We start from the raw sequence: 21,265 nt of genomic DNA, 5'->3' as shown, positions 1-21,265 counted from the left end.
TTTTTACACACTTTTCTGAAGATTTTTTTTTCGAGCTTGTTCGTCTGTTCTCTGTGCTAAAAGATACATCAATAGATTCACAAAGCGCTACATTTTGACATTAAAATTGTTTTACTCGATGAAATGGTCGGGATTTGATCAGACCGAACTGAACGCCATCAATTGATTTCTAAGTTCACAGTCCTACCTATTGATACCATTTCGTTAGATATCTCATTTGGTCATTTTACCATCACATTGAGACTCTTATAAAGCCTAACATTCGCTTTAGTTAGGCAAATTCAAGGGATTCGGTTCAGTCTGGCTGAACGAGATTTTAATAAATGCCAATAATCTGCAACATGAAGTTTTTAGCCACGGTAACGTTTTTTATCGTTTAATTTGTCGGTTATTAGTTCTTGACGAGTTGAAGAACTGTTTAGAATCAAAAAAAAATCAACACACAAGACTATTTCGCAAAAAAAACAGATTTCATGATCAAAATATAGGGTTGCCATCCGTCCCGCAAAAGCGGGACATGTCCCGCAGTCCCGATTTTTCCTCAAAATGTCCCGCTTTTTTTCTTGGCAAACTTTTACAAAGTTCACTGACTTACGCTAGTAAAAATCAACCTTTAGCCTCAATTTGAATTCATCGGTTCAACACAGAAAACTTAAAATACGTTTTCCTCAAAATAAGCAGTATTTTTAATAGTTTCTACTAGGCAATACTTAATAACTCTAATGTTCTTAGCATCACAGTAAGATTCTGATTCAGTTTATCGTTCTTAGAGCATGTTGAACCAATGCAATGTAAATAATTTTGGTATGAAGAAAATATTTTTTAAGTTGCTTCCAAATGATTATAGATCTTAATTTTTCGTCGTAATCTTTATTAAATTGCCTTATTTTATGCACCATCTTTTTAAGATTCAATTGTACAAAGTATACAATGATGGAAATTTTCTTTAATTTTTTTAATTTTTTAAACCAATTTTAAATTTGTTTGTTATTACACAAGGGTTTTAATCACCCGTTTACATGAAATATTTTCTCTCAAATAAATAAATAAATAATTTTCTCTCAAATAACGTATTAATTCACGAGAACTATGGAAAATGGCAAAAAACCTTGTAAATAAAGGTCATTTAAGAAAAAACTGAGCAAAATCGATCCGCGTAACAAAACTTTGGTGTATTTTATATGAACAACTTTGGCTGATGGTAAACGAATAAGTTTGGCCAAACAATCAAGCTTTTTTAAAGAATTTTTCAAAAGTCTCGCTTTTTTCGGCTATGTCCCGCTTTTTTTCTTGAAATGTTCCGCTTTTTTTCTGAAAGTGTCTGGCAAGCCTACCAAAACATGTTTTTCATCTTTACCTCTAAGGTGGCTCTCAGTTCATTGTGGCACAACGCATTTTTGCCATTTCTACTGTCTGCAGCATTAAAAAAAATTCTAATAAAATAATAAAAAATCGAAAAAAATTTCTGATTTTCATTGGCATGTTTCGCATCCGCTGCAACAGATAACTTATATTTTTAGAAATTGGCGATCAGTTCGGTCTGGTCGAATCCCGACCAAATTGACCTAATTGATTGAAGTCGTTAGGGCACAATGCGCCACTTTTTGTTTTTTTTCTGAAAATTTTACATATTTTAATCGTAAGCACTCATTAAATAATATAGGAAAAAACGTTATGATAAAAAGTGAAGTTTGCGAAATTACTTTTGAACGGTGTATTTTTTTGTAAATATTTTTTTTTGTAATTCGTTTATATGAAACGGCTCATACCTTGAGGCTTTAAGGAGCTAAACTCGTTTTGTTTTTTACAATTGTTTGCTTAAGTCTAGATCACTTTTTTAACACTTTTTGAAGAGAATAGGAAATAGTAAGGGAAATGAGTTTTCAAGCTCCTCAATTTTTTCGAGAATTTGTTGTTTTGTTTCAATGGTGTTGAAGAATATTGAAGAATGGATATTTCGATCCTTTCGGGCTTGGCAATTGTGGACGGATCTTCAAGAGACGGACAGATCCAAGGTGTCCGACAAGGATGTGAACTCGTGGTTTTGCATTAAAATGGAATCTGTATTCCTTGATTCTCTGTGAAGCAGATCTGAACTTTACAGTCATATCAAAAGCTAAGTATTATTATCTCATTATTTGTTTTAACTTCCATCAAAATCATTCATTAGCTTTTTTTTATTTAAATTATCATGTTTTTTCTTGGGCGTCATTATTTTTTCCATCGTAAAAACAGACATATTTTTTTATGAAAATTTTTTAAATAATTTTGAATATATTTTATTGCAGAACTCAAAGCAGAAAATTTTGCAAATTTTTCATTTTAGCTATGTGTATCATTTGATCAAAATGTTTTATCTGAATCAACTGAAGAGACATCAAATGAAATAAGAAGCGGAAGAATTTCAAAAACTATGGCAGCAATTGGTAAGACCCAACCATTTTCAAACATAATATTTATTTGTTCAATAATCACAAAATATTCTAAAAGTTATAAATTTCATACAAGAATCAATTTGAAATTTTTCTTTTATAGTGTTTGACTTCTATTTTATCTAAGATGTTATTTGCCTTTTTATCTTAAATAATTTACTGTGGATACTTCAAAATGTATTAAAGTTGAGAATTTAAAAAGTTACTTGGGTCGAATTCAACTAAATACTAATTTCTTTACTGAACTGGCACAAAAATGCTTTTTGAGCAACAAACATCATTTTCATATTTTTATTTAAATAGCAAACAACATTATGACTTATGATATTATTTTATAATCTTTTGGTATTATTTTGTGTCAGCTATTCAAAGTGTAGGAATAAAAGTCATTATAAAGTTATCGATTTTAAGCCGTACGCCGTTAATGCTGACTTTGTAAAGTATCATGTACAAATATGCTTCAAACGTATTTTTTACATAAAATCTCTTAGATTTATCATCCAGTTATGTGATCCGTTAAGTTTTAATTTTATTTCGTGTACAATTTCAGACTTGAATAGAATTAAATCGAAAAATTTATAAAACTATACTATACTGTATGAATACAAACAAAATTAAAAATCATTATAAGTATTCATTAAAAACATGATAATTTTCAAAAACCAAGGCACGACTGAACTTCGTAAAAAACATAGCCTTAACATTTGTGTGTCGCCTATTAAAAGGAAGATTATGTCGATATTATTCCCGAAATGGCGCATTTTAGTTGCGCTCTTTTCGAAAATCGATTCTGATCTATCATATTTTGAGGTTAGGCTGAGGCCTTCAAACCTGTAAAATTCACAATGTATCATAATTGAAAGAAATCATTTGAAAATTCTGCCAAGCTTACTCTCTCATCATTATTATTCCATGTTTTTATGATTGTTCAGAAGTTTGATTAGGAAACCTACCTAGTTCAGAAGCTTAGGAGTTTATGTTTAAATGGGGTCATCCTTTACCAAGTAGCTTACAAATATCAGCCGAAGAAAAACTTTAAATTAAATAATTTTGATTTGTATTTTATCTACACTGTTTTTATAGTGAGATTGTTACGCTGGTGGGCCGATACATGTTATTCACAATAAGTTTCATGACTTTTCCGTTAACTGATGTACATGTCTCTTGATTTTTTGTTTTATTGTGTAGAGTTAAAAAACATTTTGTTAGGAACAATGAAAGCACCGGAAATAGGTTTACTAAGATCTATACACTTGTCAAAGGTGGCTCCTGATCATATCCCTTTTCCCCCATCCCTACAAAAATTGTTTTGCTAGGATGCAGAGGTGACCTCGGTCCTAAAGCATAATTTTACATTCTATCATCCCTTTCTCTTATTTTTCTCTCTATATATTGACTACTAGGACGTGGCCGGCGCCGTTATTGATGTATAAAGAGAGAGCATCAGTTTTGTTCATTGTGAATGTGTTGTCAATCCCAGACATCATTCTTTTGACCTCTGGGCAAAATTGATGGCCTCGGTCAATCACGGAGTAGCAACCATTGGCGATGTGGAATTCATTCTACTGAGCCACACCAGCGGTAATGGAATTCGAAATGCTTTAGTACTATTATGATGAAATGAACTATGGAAAGTAAGAACTTCATTTTAAATCATTTTAAAAGTATAATTCCGAATTCTTAACGTCATTTCGGTTTCAATGACTTAAGGTGGATGTGAGTAGTCAATCAAGCTAAGCTAAGCTAAGCTAAGAATAGGAAATAGTAAGGGAAATATGAAAATAAAAAGAATTATAGACGGAGATCAATAGCTTTTAGGAAAAGGTATATTTCGAACATGTAGTCCAAGTCCATCACAGCTAACACATCCCTCACTGGAACGTCAGGTGGTTTTCCTCGGGCCCGAAGGGAGTCTATTAAATTCGTTCTAGCGACAAGATGGTCCTCACACGACCAAACAATATGCTCTATGTCATGGTAACCTAGGCCACAACCGCATAAATTGCTGCCAGCAATATTTATACGATAGAGTACCGCATTCAAGGAAGAATGATTGGACATGAAACGGGAAAATATACGAATAAAATCCCGACTGAGGTTCAATCTATTAAACCAGGGTTTAAGGCTTACCTTTGGGATAATCGAGTGAAGCCACCGACCCTTGTCATCCTCGTCCCATCTGCGCTGCCAGTTGATAACTAGTTGATCTTGCCAGGTGCCAAGAAGTAGAATTCGTTGAATACGATTTCACGCTGGTAAATGTTGCCTTCCATCGCACCCACCTTTGCAAGGGAATCTGCCCTCTCATTGCCTACTATCGAGCAATGTGAGGGGACCTAGACAAAGGTAATGGAAAAGCAACGTCTTGACAAAGTAGTCAATACATAGCGTATCTTTTCGATGAAGTACGGCCTGAATTTTCCTGGTCTTATGGAGCGGATTGCTTCAACAGAGCTGAGACTATCAGTTATAATATAGTAGTGTTCCACAGGTCGAGCAGCGATACTATCCAGAGCGCAATGAATAGCAGCTAACTCTGCGAAGTACACAGAACATGGTGACTGGAGACTGTAAGAGGCGCTAAATATTTCGTTGAACACTCCAAATCCTGTTGCTTCCTCTATAAGTGATCCATCGGTAAAGTACATTTTATCAGCATCGACGTGGCTATATTTAGCTTCGAAAATTCTTGGAATCAGAAGAGGGCGATGTGAGACTGGAATTCCACGAATTTCCTGCTGCATAGACAAATCAAACTGGACAGAAGAATGATCGAAATCTGGGCTACAAACACGAGTTGGAGAATACGAAGAAGGGTTTACCTGCATTGACATGAGGACATGGTATATAGCCATAAATCTAGTTTGAAGATTTTGCTCAAGTAAACTTTCGAAATTCACAATCACCAATGGGTTCATGTCCTCACACCTGATGAGGAACCGGAGTGATAGTAAATTGAATCGATCTTTAAGAGGAAGTATTCCCGCCAAAACTTCGAGACTCAAGTTATGCGTTGAGGGCATACAGCCCAGAGCGATGCGGAGACAGCGGTATTGGATACGCTCGAGTTTAATGAGGTGAGATTTGGCAGCTGACTGGAAGCAGAAGCTACCATATTCCATCACTGAGAGAATAGTTGTTCGATACAATTTTAAAAGATCTTCTGGATGGGCTCCCCACCAGGTGCCAGTTTTTTGTAAATAATGCAAAATAAGAACTGAAAAAAAGGTGGGTAGTCGCCCGGAATGGGACAATATATCAGTATATATCGGTATGGTCGGCAACCTTTTAAGTCGGAAGTGCCAAAACAAACTTTCAGAAAGAGCCACTTGATTGTTTTTTTGACAAATCTAAGATTGTCCTATCTTGAACTAGAGTTTATAAATATTGATTAAAATCATGTTAAAGAAAGTGTTTTTCTACTCTGAATTATTAACCTATTTATATTGTCAATAGAATATATCTATATAATTTTTTCGCAAGTAAACAATTTTTTGAATGTTTGATGAAATGACGTGAAACTGGTTATACAGTAACGATAACGTAACGTAACGTACAGTAACGATAAAAACTGTGCCTTTTAATAGATTTATCCGGCCTCATTCCCACAGTTTTCCTTTCAATGAGACCCTTGAATACTTACCTCTTGTGTCGTAGGCGTTTATGCATTCTGAGGATTTGAATTGAGACAGTAATGCCCCTTTGCCAACACCGGCTGCTCCAATCATGATTACTTCGTAGGAATCAATAGGGGTGTTGTTAACAGGAAGTATTTTTTCTGGAGCAATCGGGCTCGCAGGGGCCAAGCTGCTGCTTCTAGATCTTCTTCTTCGGAACGAATCTCCACGATTAACAACGCCTGAAAATGTTAAATATAATCAGTGCATAAAATTTCATTAAAATGTGTAAATTGAGAATTTTTCATTAGAATTCTGTTGAAAAAAACTGTAATCCGATCATAGTAGTCGTAGAAATTCTTAAGTAGGAATCGTTAAGACTAGTTAAGTTAGTTTTACATTGGAGCTCAATCTAGACAGACGCCACTAACTCACAAGAGGTTTTGGGAATCAGTCTGGAAAATGTTGAATTGACTACTGTTAATGAGGCGTCAATATGTTCAACCGCCCCGACTCATTAACCAATACCACCCTCAAAAAAGTTAGCCCATATTTGAAGCCTAACAACTTCTTTATCTTAACACTTATGAAGTCTTGGGATGAAATATTTGTCATAATTTGGGTTTTAAGGAAAACCGTATTCAAAAGAATCTGACCGAAGGGAACTTTTTTCATGGTTTTTCATGTTTCTCCCGAGCAAAATGTCTCAACATCCCATACAAACTTCAGGTTCATTGATCCTTCCTGTGATCCGATCTGGTTCAAATTTGGCATGAGATCATGTTCTAATCCTAGGATCAGTTTTAGCCTGCAGCGCATAACATTCACAGGTTTTGAATTTCCCATACAAATTTGGGGCAGTCTAATGCACAAGGCATCGTGGTGAACAACGTGCAGCTGATTCCGGATCTACGTCTTTCATTACGCCACCTAACTGACAAGAATGTCTCAACCTGATTCATCTGAGTGAAATAAAGCAAATACCTATGTTTCAAGTTTTTAGAAAATGAAGTACAATTTTTAAGCTCTGGATCGAAGAAGTATCTGTAGAATTTTGGACGAATGCGTGGATAGGAGAAAATACTGTAGTAACTTCGATAACATAAGCCGGATATGCTTGACAATTTGCCTAACAATAAGGAGTGTTCATTTTATAAAACGGACACCTAGATGTTACGATAAAAAGTTGACGTTTAACTAAAATTTGATAAACTGGTTTCATCGTGTATAAATGATTGTCGACAAAGCACTAACATATTTTTTGTGAGAAAGCGACTGGATTTCGTAAAATGGGACGAATTGATAAAGAAACTCGTGTTTTTATAATTCAAAAGTACTGCTCAGATGGACTATCGTGTAGAAATATTGCAAAGCTTGTGAAACGATCGAAGTATGCGGTTTATCAAATCATCAAGAAGTTTGGAGAACACCATACTCTTGAAAATTTGCCAAGATCCGAAACCAGAAGAGGCACAGTTAAGCAAGACAACAACTCTGTTCGAAGAATTGTCAAGATACTGAAAATTTCCGTTGGGAACCACATTGAGACTACAGGAAGCAGAGACATCCTTAACGGAGCGCGGAACAGCACGAACGAGCGAAGCAGCGATGTCGGAGACTGGATACGATTTTAAAGAAGCAAAGTAACCGTTGCATTTTAATGGACGATGAAACTTATTGCAAACAAGACACAGCCGGTCTTCCTGGGCAGCAATTTTTCAACGCAATTGTTGGTAAGGAGGGACTTCATGATAAGCGATCCATTGGAATCGAAAAGTTTGGCAAAAAAGTGCTTGTTTGACAAGCTATCTGCTCTTGCGGGGAAAGAAGTTCGTCATATTTCACAACAGGTATCATCAATAATGGTGAAAATTATGGAATGCATCAAAAAACGCCTTGTTCATCTTTATAGTCATCATACAAGCCCATGCCATTGTTCTGGCCTGACCTTGCTTCCGCACTAGACTAGTTCACTTTTCGGCTTTATTTGAGTATTTCTGCCAAATATGAGATTTATTGAACTAATCTCTGTTCTGCGTTTTTGTGAAAAAAATCCATTTTTCTTGAAAATTTTCTTATGAGAGTTCTAGCAAGCCCCTATTAATATAAAACGTCAATTTTAAGAAGCATAGTGGTTGATATTATTAGCATATTTATGGATCTGTTTTAGATAATCGTTAAAAATAAACCGAAAAAAATTAAAAAATCATAAAGTACCAACTTGTACAGAAATTTTACTTACAAGTTGAAGGTTTAAAATCTGCAGCAAATCCGAAAAAAATATTTTTCGCAAAATCTTTTCTTATTAAGATACCTATGTTTATTACAATTCATTTGATGTTTAAAATGTAACTATCGCAAGAATAGGAGCGAAATTATTCAAATATTCATGCATCAGTTTTCAAATCATAACAGTGTTCCTATTCAAGTATTAGCATCATGCAATCTGAAAAACGTGGCATCAAGAGAACTTGCATTTGCATACAACTTGATCAAAGCGCGCGCTTTTTTTAACTCCTGGCCCAGTCATGGGGTACTAGATTGAATAAAATATCTTTGCTTGTGCACAAGTTGGTGTGGAGAAAACATGAATGAAAAATATTGTATCAATTCAAATTTGTTGCAAACATCTGTAAATAACTTGACTGCTATAAATCCAATTTGTATATTTATTATATCAAAAGAAAGGTAATAAAAAGGGCTAGCTTAGCAAAAAAGCTTTTGTGAAAAAATCTTTTTTTTTATAATTTACTGCAGATTTTTTACTTTCAACTTGTAAGTAAAATTTCTGTACAAGTTGGTAGTTTATGATTTTGTAAATATTTTCGGTTTATTTTGAACGGTTATCTAAAACAGATCCATAAATATGCTAATAATATCAACCACCTTGCATCTTAAAATTATCGTTTTATATTAACAGGGACTTGCTAGAACTTTCATAAAAAAAATTTCACGAAAAATGGTTTTTTCACAAAAACTCATTGCGCAGAACAGAGATTAGTTCAATTGATCTCAAATTTGCCAGAAATACTTGAATTTGCATGAAAAACAACCCATATGAGTCCGGCTGTGATCTGCGAAAAAAGCCGAAAAGTGAACTAGTCTATTCCGCACACCACGCTTCAGCTACTCTCAAACTACTGAAATCCTTCAAGATATGTTTTGTTGAGAAAGAGGACAATGCGCCAAATTGTCCTGAGCTGCGCCTGGTAATGTGATTTGGTCAATAAATGAATAAGATATCGTCAAAACAAAGTGTCCGTTTTATAAAATGAACACTCCTTAGTATGAGGAATAATCTATAGATTTTTGTTAAATAAACACTTCTCAGTTCTCAGTTCAATTCATTGGTGTAACCAGTCTAGATGCAGCGACATTTCCAGATAAAATAATTGGTCTTACCTTGTTTTGATGAACTAAATGTCCTCAGCCTGATATTATCATCTTCGTCTGGGTCATTCACTTGCAGCTGTTGTAAATTCATGTGGGGTACATCTAGAAAGGCATTCGTTTTTTTCGGAGCTAAAACATGGGAATTATTGAAGGTTACCTGTTGATGCTTTGAGTTTGAGTAAAAAAGGTTTTGTTTTGTTTGAATGGTTCAGCTTTATACAAGTGATTTAATAAAACATACGATACTTACGTGCTGAATTTGGTGCGAGTCTTCTTTGCGAACCCATACGTTTATGTGGTGATGGTGTATCTGGCTCAGTCAATCTAGGTTCACTTATGAAATGTCCTTTGGAGTCTTGTAAGGTAGGAGCTGGTTGAGGTTTTCGCCGTACCTTGAACAAAAAGTTCAAATAATAATTAGGATACACACTTAGCATACAACTTATACCTATGTATAAATAACGTCAGTCAGTACATATGTATAGGAAAGTTCAACTAAATAAAATACTCTAATCGGTTATAACAATAAACATTCCGTCAAAAAATTGTCCGTCAGCACTAAATTCAACGTCAAACCGATAAGAAAATGTACTTCTTAATTAAAAATGGTAACTTAGATTCTTCGTCTTGTGTACAATTAAGTCCTCTTTGCAGGTCATTAGTAATTCTTGAAAATCATGTAATTGCATTACATTGCACTCCATTCTCAAGATAGTTCCATTTTAACTGTTCGAAAAAAAATAATTGAAAGTGGATGGTTTCCTGATTCATCTAAGTTTAAATTCAATCACAATTTACGGGAAAAGCTTGATTTGGCTTTTTTAAGTTATATTTTGTGATACAGTTAATCACTTTTTGAAAAATTTAAATTTTTGAATTTCTCAAACTCTGGGGTCTTAAAAGCTTCGTTTTGGTTCAAAACTCAGCCATGATTTTTGCAGAATTTTTAAGTAACGTTTACATGAGTAAATTTAAACTTTAAGGTTTGTATGGGAAGATTGAATATTTTGTACTGAAAAATCAACATCATTTTTGTTTCTTCTGTGGAACCGAGCCTGCTAATGGTTTTTGTGTCAATTTTTGAACCCCCTAAAGGAAATTTTCCGCTGCACAATTTTGTCCAATTTCATAACTTCGTATCTTTTAAGACAAAAAAGTAATTGGCTGTTTAACAGGTGTATGTCTTTTGGCATTGATAAACAATAAATTCATTTGACACCACTGCTTGTGTCCCACGAAGTATTGCATGAAAAGTGGTAGTTTAATTTTAGTTTTGATTCAAAAGAATAATTTTAGAAAGAAAGAATAATTTTTTTGAATTGATAAATTTTGGACTTTGATTTTAAACAAATTCTTTGATTCAAAGGACATTTTTTCAATTGCATATTTCTTTTAAAACAAACTAAATTTTCTTTCAACCTAAGAAAAATGTTTTTCAACGGAAAAGAATAATTTTTTGAAACAAAAACTTCAAACTTAGAAGATATATTGGATTGACTTGCAAGAAGAATAGAAAACCGAAAAATCGAATAAAGTTCGGCCGCTCGTTTTGAAAATCAAACCAGTGAATCGGAGTAAGCTATATAAATAGGGAGGATTCAGGATGCAAAATGGTAAGTGTAAGTTAATCAAAAAGTCAATATTTGAGTCAATTTAAGATTTTCTAGAAGCGCTTGCATAGTTACAGGACCACGGCCGACGGATAGATTTGCAAGTCCCTTCGAACATGGTGAAAACTGCGCATAGTACCACCTCCCCAAATCTGGCGGTCTAATTATCTTCGGCCCATGCAATCTTCAACGGCAATCACCAGTCGGACCAGCCAGCAGCCGGAGTAGCTTCCGGAAGTTTATTGACCGGCCCACGGAAAATGCTAAACTTTATCAACGACATGAAGGACCCGGTGATTCGATTATAGTGAACCAGTGTTTTAAGTGCTTGTGAATAAAAACGAATTTAAGATTTAAAATTGTTTCTTTTTATTATTCAAACTGATACAGATACAAATAGAGCTGCATCTACCACCACACATTAGTAGGCCAAACGTGGTCCGCCTCATGATCCCTTGTGGGGCGGACCACGCTTGGCCTACTAATGTGTGGTGATAGATGCAACTCTATCTGTATCTACCACTTCATAGTAGTAGGCCCGTGAGGAAAAAAAATTGATTTTGTGATGATAATGCATAAATTCTACCCGCTAATTTTCCCCATCTTTCATTTCATCTAACCTTCTATCCATCTATATGAAAAAAAATCATAATCTTTAGATGTCCCTACTAAAAAGGACATTACTTTTCAACGCTAAGGCCGATAAATTAAAGTAACAAATATAAATTACGGTGGTTAATCTCATCATTAAAATATTATCACTCTTTAAGCCATGTCTCATCAGCAATTTCAGAAAATTCATCATCGAAATGGTTCAGCATTATATTAAAATAGTCACAAGAGGTACCAAAGTGATGTATCTGAAGTAGATGTTCAAAATTCCGTAATGCCTTGGTAAATCAAGGTCTTTTGCTTAAAACTATGAAAATTATAAACGTAAAATCATTCCTGCATTTCTAGAACCACAAGCAGCACGTCCAGCAGAACGTGTTTGTTTGCTCTCCGAGTAGGTACGGTGGGTGGTGATTTGGGTAGAAAGCCAAGCCGAGAGAAGAAATAATGATGCGTGTCGTGCGTTTCTTGATTGGAAATTTTCTATTGACAGTAGTTCGCGTTTGCTAGTTACGACACGCATCATTATTTCTTCTCTCGGCTTGCCTCTCTGCCCTAATCACCACCAACCGTACCTACTCGGAGAGCAAACAAACACGTTCTGCTGGACGTGCTGCTTGTGGTTCTAGAAATTCAGGAATGATTTTACGTTTATATTTTTCATATTTTTTTTTAAACCTCACAGCGTGAATTGTTGCACCTCACTAGAATGTAGATTAAATTTGCTTTCCAATGAATATACTTTTGATTGGTCCAAACAAAGTAAAAGCACTGAAAATCCGGGTACAACCTGACGGTGGACCACAAAAACAGATGAAATTTCAATATGTAAAAAAATCGCGTAAAGTAGTGAACTTTGAAAAATTCCAGTAAATTCAATTTTTGTTGCACCAAAAATCTAAAGACGGAAAAATTTTGGAACTTTAATAAATTTGCAGTCATATTTTTTAAAAAACTCTACCATCGCTCAAACAGTTTTTACTAGCAATCGAATGAAAAGTAGGTTTTTCAGACCACTTTTTTGAACTTTTTGTGACCCTTTCATTAAAAAAAAATTTAAAAAAATATTTCTTGGATTCATGATGTAGACATTAACTTCAGCTCTCATATGCATAAGGCAAATATTTTTTTGGACGTGTAATATATGAACTTTCAGCTTTTTTTCTTTCATGCTGAATAACGAGAAAACTAGTAGCTTTAGCTATATATAATTTTCTATCTTAAGTTACAAGGATTAATAAACTATGAAATGAAATTAAATTAAACATATTTTACTGACATTACAAGGTTTCTATTGATATAAGTTTTGTTCATATCGGTTGAACACGACAAAAGTTATAACGATTTTAGCTTGTAGTGTCAAATTGACACTACTAGTGCTGATTAGGGTAACGAAATTAAATGCGGATGAGGGTTAATAAATAAGTTAGGGAGCATAGAAAAAAAGTGGCCCATGAATACCCACACTCCTATATAATTTTGGTTCCGAGTCGTTTCAAGGAAACGAAACAAAAGAAATTTTCTACGATCTCGCTACACCCTAACCCGTCAGTCTATTGACCATTTAAAACTAATCAGCATTATGGAAATGTCATCATTATCGATATCATTACTAAACAACTCACCGATCTTGGTCCAGTAATACGGGCGCTTTGCGATCTTGTAGCGGCCCTGCGACGCCGATATCCGGGTGTTCCATTTTCAGGCGTTCCTCCTTCCGAGGGAGGACTTATTACGGTCTCTAAACTTGCACATGTTGGTGCAGAAATGGAGGAGCTGCGCTTTTTGTACGGGGGTCTACTGCCTTGGGAAATGTCATCGGCCATTGCTACGCGTGGTTTTGCGCTTTTTTCTTGGTAGTGTTAATCCAGAATCTAGTTACGATTGTATATTGTTGAGTTTGTTCTGCGAGAGAGAGGAACACAAAAGGTTTGTTTATTGCCAGGTTTCAGCTTTTAGTAAAAATATCATCTACTGCAGTAAAAAAACATCATCTCCTTATAATCTTAATCAGAAGTAAATAGCATCCGAGAATCGTATTTAAGGCAGTCGTTGTTTGAATTTCGTTGTCAACATTTGCAATCAGAATTGAGATCCAGGTTTCATAAGAGCTCAGAATCAGAAATTCAGAACCGCAATTCAGTGTAGTATTCAGTGATATTTTAATTGTATTTCATGTTACGCCTAAATGTTCTAGCTTCTGAGATATTACGATCCAATGAAATAAAATTCTAAAATTAATTAAAAACTAATCATTACACCCAAACAATAGGTGCAAAATTTCAATGCCATTCGGCGCTAACTCCATGCGAAAATGCGCCGAAACATGCATTATACGTATACCAAAGACGATATGATTGGAAAAGCACTTCTCTGTCCCGATATGCCGAAGTGACGTACATCCATTTTACACGATCTTGACTCTTTTGTTCTGTTTAACCCTCATCCGCATTAGATTTCATTACCCTAATCAGCACTTGTGGTGTCAATTTGACACCACAAGCTCAAATCATTATAACTTTTGGCGTGTTAGACCGATTTAAACAAAACTTACATCAAAAGAAACCTTGTAAATTCAGTAAAATATGTTTAGAACATTATATATAGCTAAAGTTACTAGTTTTCTCGTTATTCAGCATGAAAGAAAAAAAATCCGAAAAAACATGCCTCACGAAAACTGCTGTAGTTCATATGTTACACGTTCTAAAAAAATTTTTGCCTTATGCATATGAAAGCTGAAGTTAATGCCTACATCATGAAGACAAGAAATATTTTTTAAAATTTTTTTTAATGAAATGGTCACCAAAAGTTCAAAAAAGTGGTCTAAAAACCTACTTTTCATTCGATTGCTAGTAAGTACTGTTTGAGCGATGGTAGAGTTTTGAAAAAAATATGATTACAAAATCTATTAAAATTCCAACATTTTGCTGTCTTTAGATTTTTGATGCAACAAAAATTGAATTTACTGGAATTTTTCAAAGTTCACTATTTTGCGCGATTTTTTTACAAATTGAAATTTCATCTGTTTTTGTGGTCCACCGTCAGGTTGTACCCGGATTATCAGTGCTTTTACTTTGTTTGGACCAACCAAGAGTATATTCATTGGAAAGCACATTTAATCTTCATTCTAGTGAGGTGCAACAAATCACGCTGTGAGATTTCACAAAAATATGAAAATTATAAAGGTAAAATCATTACTGAATTTCTAGAACTACAAGCACCTCGTCCAGCAAAACGTGTTTGTTTGCTCTCCGAGTAGGTACGGTGGGTGGTGATTCGGACAGAGAGCGAAGCCGAAAGACGAAATAATGATGCGTGTCGTGACTAGCAAATGCAAACTACTCTCAATAGAATATTTTCAACCAAGAAATGTACGACACGCATCATTATTTCGTTTGTCGGCTTCGCTCTCTGCCCGAATCACCACCCACCGTACCTACTCGGAGAGCAAACAAACACGTTTTGCTGGACGAGGTGCTTGTAGTTCTAGAAATTCAGTAATGATTTTACCTTTATAATTTTCATATTTTTGTGAAATCTCACAGCGTGATTTGTTGCACCTCACTAGAATGAAGATTAAATGTGCTTTCCAATGAATATACTCTTGGTTGGTCCAAACAAAGTAAAAGCACTGATAATCCGGGTACAACCTGACGGTGGACCACAAAAACAGATGAAATTTCAATTTGTAAAAAAATCGCGCTAAGTAGTGAACTTTGAAAAATTCCAGTAAATTCAATTTTTGTTGCATCGAAAATCTAAAGACAGCAAAATGTTAGAATTTTAATAGATTTTGTAGTCATATTTTTTTCAAAACTCTACCATCGCTCAAACAGTATTTACAAGCAATCGAATGAAACGTAGGTTTTTTAGACCACTTTTTTGAACTTTTTGTGACCATTTCATCAAAAAAAATTTAAAAAAATATTTCTTGTCTTCATGATGTAGGCATTAACTTCAGCTTTCATATGCATAAGGCAAAAATTTTTTTGGACGTGTAACATATGAACTACAGCAGTTTTCGTGAGTCATGTTTTTTCAGATTTTTTTTCTTTCATGCTGAATAACGAGAAAACTTGTAACTTTAGCTGTATATAATGTTCTAAACATATTTTACTGACATTACAAGGTTTCTATTGATATAAGTTTTATATGAAGTTCATAATAATTCAAACGACTTAAATAGATTTTACTTTTGTGGTGTCAAAATGACACCAAAAGTCGGAAAAGGGAGTTTTTTTGTCCAGGCTTCCAGGGTTCGTCCATAAAAAAAGTAAAGATGCAATATTGAAGAACTTTTGAATTTATTTAGGGTCCCCGAAGAAATTTTTGTATTTTGAAGCTTCTGAAAAAAGTTACAAGCCTTCAAACTTGCAATGGTGTCAAAATGACACCCTAATGCGGATGAGGGTTAATGCGTTTTTCGACAAGCTTTTAATGCTCTGAATTTTTTTCGAAAAAATGAAACCGTTTTTTTTTATATTTGAGAAAACGGCAAATCTATTGTTTATACGCCGCAGTGACGTAGGGGAACATGCCCTATTATGCGCCACCTAAGCGAATCGCTGATTTTCTATGTATTCCACGTACAAATTGTGTTGAAAATGGGTGCAATCGTCGAAGAAAAGTGTTTTCTACAAATGCCTATGATATTTTATTACTCAAATTGCTATAGTTGCTTCAAAAACTTGATTTTTAAAAACCATATCCAAAGCCACAGAACAAAACTGTGTTGCAAATACGCGCCGCTGTGTATTCAATATGCGCCTAGCAGCCGAACACACCCGAAAGCAGCCGAAGACCAAACACACACCAATACTTACAGACACTTTGACTGAAAAGAAAATCAAAATGGACTAATCAAAATTTTGAAAAAAATGAAAAGTAGATTTTTTGGGCTGAATTAACGCTCAAAATATGGTTTTAGACTTTTTGTTCATTTTCAATGAAAATTGGCCTTTTTGAGAAATTAATGCTATTTTCAGCCTACTACGATTGGCGCGTTATTCCGAGCGCATGGGCCGTGATAGAACATATCCATAAAAAGCATACCTTTGCGAGTTCAGTATGATTTTTTAGCATAAAATCATAGTTTAGATTCTCCTCTATCGATGAGTCAGAAAATATTTTCTTATTCGTTTTTCTCTGCTTGGTGACACCTTATTGGAAGTGTTTTAAAATTTAGATCAAAATGACAAAAAACCTAAATTGTGAAATTATCATAACACAGGGGCATTTTAAGGAAAAATTCATACTTGCCATGACCAATCACAGCATTTAGAACAAATTGGTAATATTTTGCAGGCTTAAAATGTTTCAGATTCTTCAAAACAAAGGTGGCGCGTATTAGCCACATGCGTTATATGAACTTTTCCCCTAATCATCTATGGAAGAAATACATAATGAATTTTGTAACTCAAATAGTTTTTGAGATATACTTTTAAAGTTTGAAATATATGCTTATTTCGACAGGATTATCTGCTTATAACAAAAAAAAAGTGTACCATCCCACCTCAAAGGGGGATATCAACAATAAACGTTTTGAGTATAAAATTTAGAATAAATGGAAATTTTTAAAATTCCTTAATATTAAGAAAGTCAGGATTTCGCTGCAACCCTTTCGGTAGCCAGTGGAAGAGCCTTCTTCCTCTGCACACTAACTTTGTAAGATTTCCGCCAACAAACGTTAAAAAAGTTGTAAAAAAATCACTTCATTCGTTTTATTACAGCCCTCAAGGTATCAAAAATTCAAATTGCACCGTTGAATCATTTTAAAAACACGAAAGAGTCTCATTAAAGCCGATTTTTTTTTGTGTTTTCAATATTCTGGAGCTCTGAAAATTTGTTGCCAGAAAAAAAATACGTCTAACCGATTCGACCGCAGCCTACTGATCCCTTAGGAAATCTTGAAAATATGTAGATAAAATAATTACTTCATATGGACGACTCCTGTTTGTGACCTTTAATCAAAGTTTAATTTTGCACAAATTTATGTATGTATCAATATGATGTGTTTTTGTGATAAAGTATTTGATTTTATTATTCAACAACATTATTTGAGAATTATAATGCAAACTTTCCACTTTCACATGAAAAGCTGACTTGATAAACCAGAAAAATGGATTTCAGACGCATTTTTAATCTGCCGAGCAAAATCCAGCAGATCAACTTCCATCAAACTTTGTAGAGTATTTCATTCATAACTGTGTATTTGAATGTCGATCCGATGTTTAGTGATATTATCGCAAAACATTGAATAGTTTATACAGACCATCATTAAAGCTGGCCTTTGACCAAAATTTCAATAAAAATATCAGCTCACTGTTTTACGAAACCCCCGTGAGCCCATGATTTTTATCTTAATCAGAAAATCACAACGCAGAAATTGGTTGGTCACTCCTTTCGCACCGACCTTAAATATGAGATTTAAAATAAATTGGCAGTTCTTGAAAACGTTCGTGTGCGGATTTCGATGAAATCCTATGTATAATACCATCAATATTGCTAAAGCAGTATTTGCTTTGTGGATGACCTTTTTTAAAACGTATCATTTTCAAAATGGAATGTGCCCCTCGAATCTCGCCAAGAAATCTCTATTTTTAATCTAATTTAACTTTTTATATGCATTTTGAAATATCTACGCAAGTGACATCCGGTGGTCAGAAAAAAATAAGTTCAAGTAGAACAGAAAAAAACAAACGAAAATCATTCGAATTTCGTATAAGTTTGGTACAAGTTCATATAAGATTTCCATGCAAAATGACCGTAAAAAAAAAATATCAAGATTATTTTTCCTGTTTTGAAATCATGCTGATATTGATTCCATTCCATACCATTCCATGGTAACAAACAGTTTTTTTTAAGAACATGAAATAAATATCCAGCCAAGTTGAAGACTATGTCGCAACTGAAGAATCAAGTATCTAGCACGTACCTACTCATGTTTAGCCTGAACCCAAACGCAGAAATGATGAAGCGTTTGTTTGAACAAAATAATACACGCCTAGAAATTATCTGAGTGCCTCCATTATTTTGTACATAATATTTTTAGATATTACTCTCAGAAAAATCACTGAACAATTATAATTATTATTTTCTTTTTGATAATTATTTTCTTATTTTTTGCTCAATTCTGAGTGTATGTGTATTATAATTCTTTATTTCTCAATATGATACACATAAAATCATTTGCTGCATTTTTATTGAATACCATTAAAAGATGATGAGAATAGTAGAGTGTATATCAAAGAATACGAAACTAACGTTTTCTCATTAAATTATTAAACAAGTTCCAACTCGAAACTTTCATGTATTCAAATTTGTTAGTTGTTCATTTTTTTTTGTTTCGAAGCAGAAATATGCGTTCCAATGCGTTTTTTAGATTTTTTAATTCAGTAACTACACTTTTTTAAACATTTAAATTGATCTGATATCTATTATCTGAAATAGAAAATTGCATATTTTTACACCTTTCGAAATCTGGATTTTTTCCCGATGAGCAAGCGTTGACTTGTTGGCAGCGCACACGTTTTTTTCGCCCGTGAAAATTTTATTTTCTTAGTTAGTTTGAGTGCTTAATTATTTTTTACAAAAAGCATTTACCGGATAGTTTGCGAAGTATTGTATCGGTGTTTTCTCGTGTATTGCTCAAAGCAGAGTTTACCAACAATTTCACATATTTATTTACTTAATAACATTAAATAACCAGTGTTCACTTTCTCTCGTGAACAGTCCTTAGAAGTTCGAATAAGAAAGCCATAAAAAGTTTACTTACGGTTCATTGAAAATGATTCAAATATTATCAAGCATTTTCACATACATTTGGATACAAAATTATTTTTCCGAAGTTTATGATTTTCTTCTGAAAGTTTGATCCAAACGTGGAGAGTCTACAGAAGAAGGTTAAATTTTCAAACTCAGTTTAATTAAATGTACACACTTTAAAATTCGAATTTCAAAATATGAGCCAATCTAAGATACACTTTTCGGGTCTACAATATATCAAATGTTTACGTGCTACAGTGCTACATGCAAACTTGTTTCAAAATGAACAGCCTATATAGGATATGAAAAGGGTTGCGAATCAAAGGGTTCATAGCGCTTACCTTTTACCGAATTGAAACTCTGATTATGTATGGAAAGCAAAACTCCCGAAAAGGTCTCCGTTACTGTTTTCACATGTCGTTTCAGTCGTAGTATTGATTATACTATTTTAAAACCTGTTGATTAAACCGCATTTGACCCAACACGCTTTTCAATTTTAGAATTGATTTTTACAACTTTTTATACAAAAATATAACTTTTGTGGAATCCACATTTTGTGTGCTATAATAAAAATCCCACATTGAGAAAAAAACGATAAGGTAAAATTAAAGAAATATTTGTTCTCGCAAAATTGGTTGATTCTCACAAAAAGTCACTAGAGATTTCCCAAAATCACATGAATTATTTTCGATTTGTCTTCACTAAACTGATTGTCCCCAATATTCAAAAATGTGGAAGCACGCATACACTTTTTAATTTTATGTTCCTTTTTTCTACAAATTATTCCATGTTACTCTCGTCTCATTTATTTCCTGCAATCTTCTCTGCCGAGATGAGATGAAAAGTGAAGAAAGCGCTTCAGTATTTAAAAATATACATCACGGCTGTTATTTTTAGTATCTATTTTCCCATTCACTTTCCCGTATCATTCAGCGTATCATCATCTGCTATTATCCGTGGAGAACGCAGGCTTATTGAGTATTTCAAAACTACTTCCATTACGATGATGACACAGTGTCGATTGATAAATAACACGATAGGATTGAAAGGATTGTAACACATTGATACCACGAATCGGCGACAATTTCCCGTGACGGAATAATCATGAAAAGAAAGAAAAACCCTTTCCGATTATCGCAATCCGAATGGTAATCTGGCACAATGGAAACACAAAGGAAAATCAGATTGAAGTATGTACTAATTTATATAGGTAGATACACATATAAACAAGAACTGTTGAAAGGACCATTCGGTATCGTCACGATGATCACGCGCTCTGCACCAAGATTCTCGGCATACTGAATAATCATTGGCCACTAGAAGGTTCAGCTTCGAATGTATCGAAGTAGGAAAAACCACGAATTCCAACTTGCACTCATCCGCTCACAATCGACACAAATTACCAACCCTCGGCCATCAAATGAGAGCTGCAAAGAAGCGACTACTTTTTTTCTACTATAGGTAAAGCTGCTATTCACCAGCTGGTTTCGAATCGTACCGGGAAAATGATGGAAAACAGTATTAGGCGGATTGACCGGATAGCACCTCTTCCTTCTGAAGCACGGCGACGTCCCAGCCTCACTTTTATTTGTTCCAAAAATCGTACAGGATTTCGCTTCTTACTCTACCCATGGTGAATTTTTTCACGTTTGCCACCGATACAAATAAAGTTAACAGCAAAGGGTAAGTTGAAAGGAGAGATTCACAGCTTGTCGGTAATCTTCTCTCAAGCAAGTACCTACGGGCAATGGAAAAGCCGAAGATGAAAATTTTCACTTCTACAAACGATGGAGACGCATCATACGCGGTACATGCTGGTAACAAAGTATCGGGAAAA

The 21,265-nt window shown here is 34.3% G+C and overlaps 1 protein-coding gene across 1 annotated transcript in view; it reads right to left on the bottom strand.

The window, feature by feature from the left end:
• The window catches only part of LOC129743519 (uncharacterized), a 44,744-nt gene extending 23,961 nt beyond the window's left edge, over positions 1–20,783 (bottom strand). The window contains exons 1-5 of the mRNA XM_055735556.1: positions 19,770–20,783; positions 13,290–13,569; positions 9,693–9,834; positions 9,452–9,571; positions 6,076–6,291 (exon numbers count right to left, since the gene is read on the bottom strand). Of these exons, the coding sequence (XP_055591531.1) occupies positions 6,076–6,291; positions 9,452–9,571; positions 9,693–9,834; positions 13,290–13,490 (679 nt within the window). The 5' untranslated portion in view covers positions 13,491–13,569; positions 19,770–20,783. The remainder of the gene's footprint in view (positions 1–6,075; positions 6,292–9,451; positions 9,572–9,692; positions 9,835–13,289; positions 13,570–19,769) is intronic.
• Positions 20,784–21,265: the final 482 nt, after the last annotated feature.

This window comes from Uranotaenia lowii, chromosome 2, assembly GCF_029784155.1.
Source record: "Uranotaenia lowii strain MFRU-FL chromosome 2, ASM2978415v1, whole genome shotgun sequence".
In the NCBI taxonomy this organism is placed as follows: domain Eukaryota; kingdom Metazoa; phylum Arthropoda; class Insecta; order Diptera; family Culicidae; genus Uranotaenia; species Uranotaenia lowii.
The sequence above is the reverse complement of the archived record's forward strand: the minus strand, read 5'-3'. Positions and strand labels throughout refer to the sequence as shown.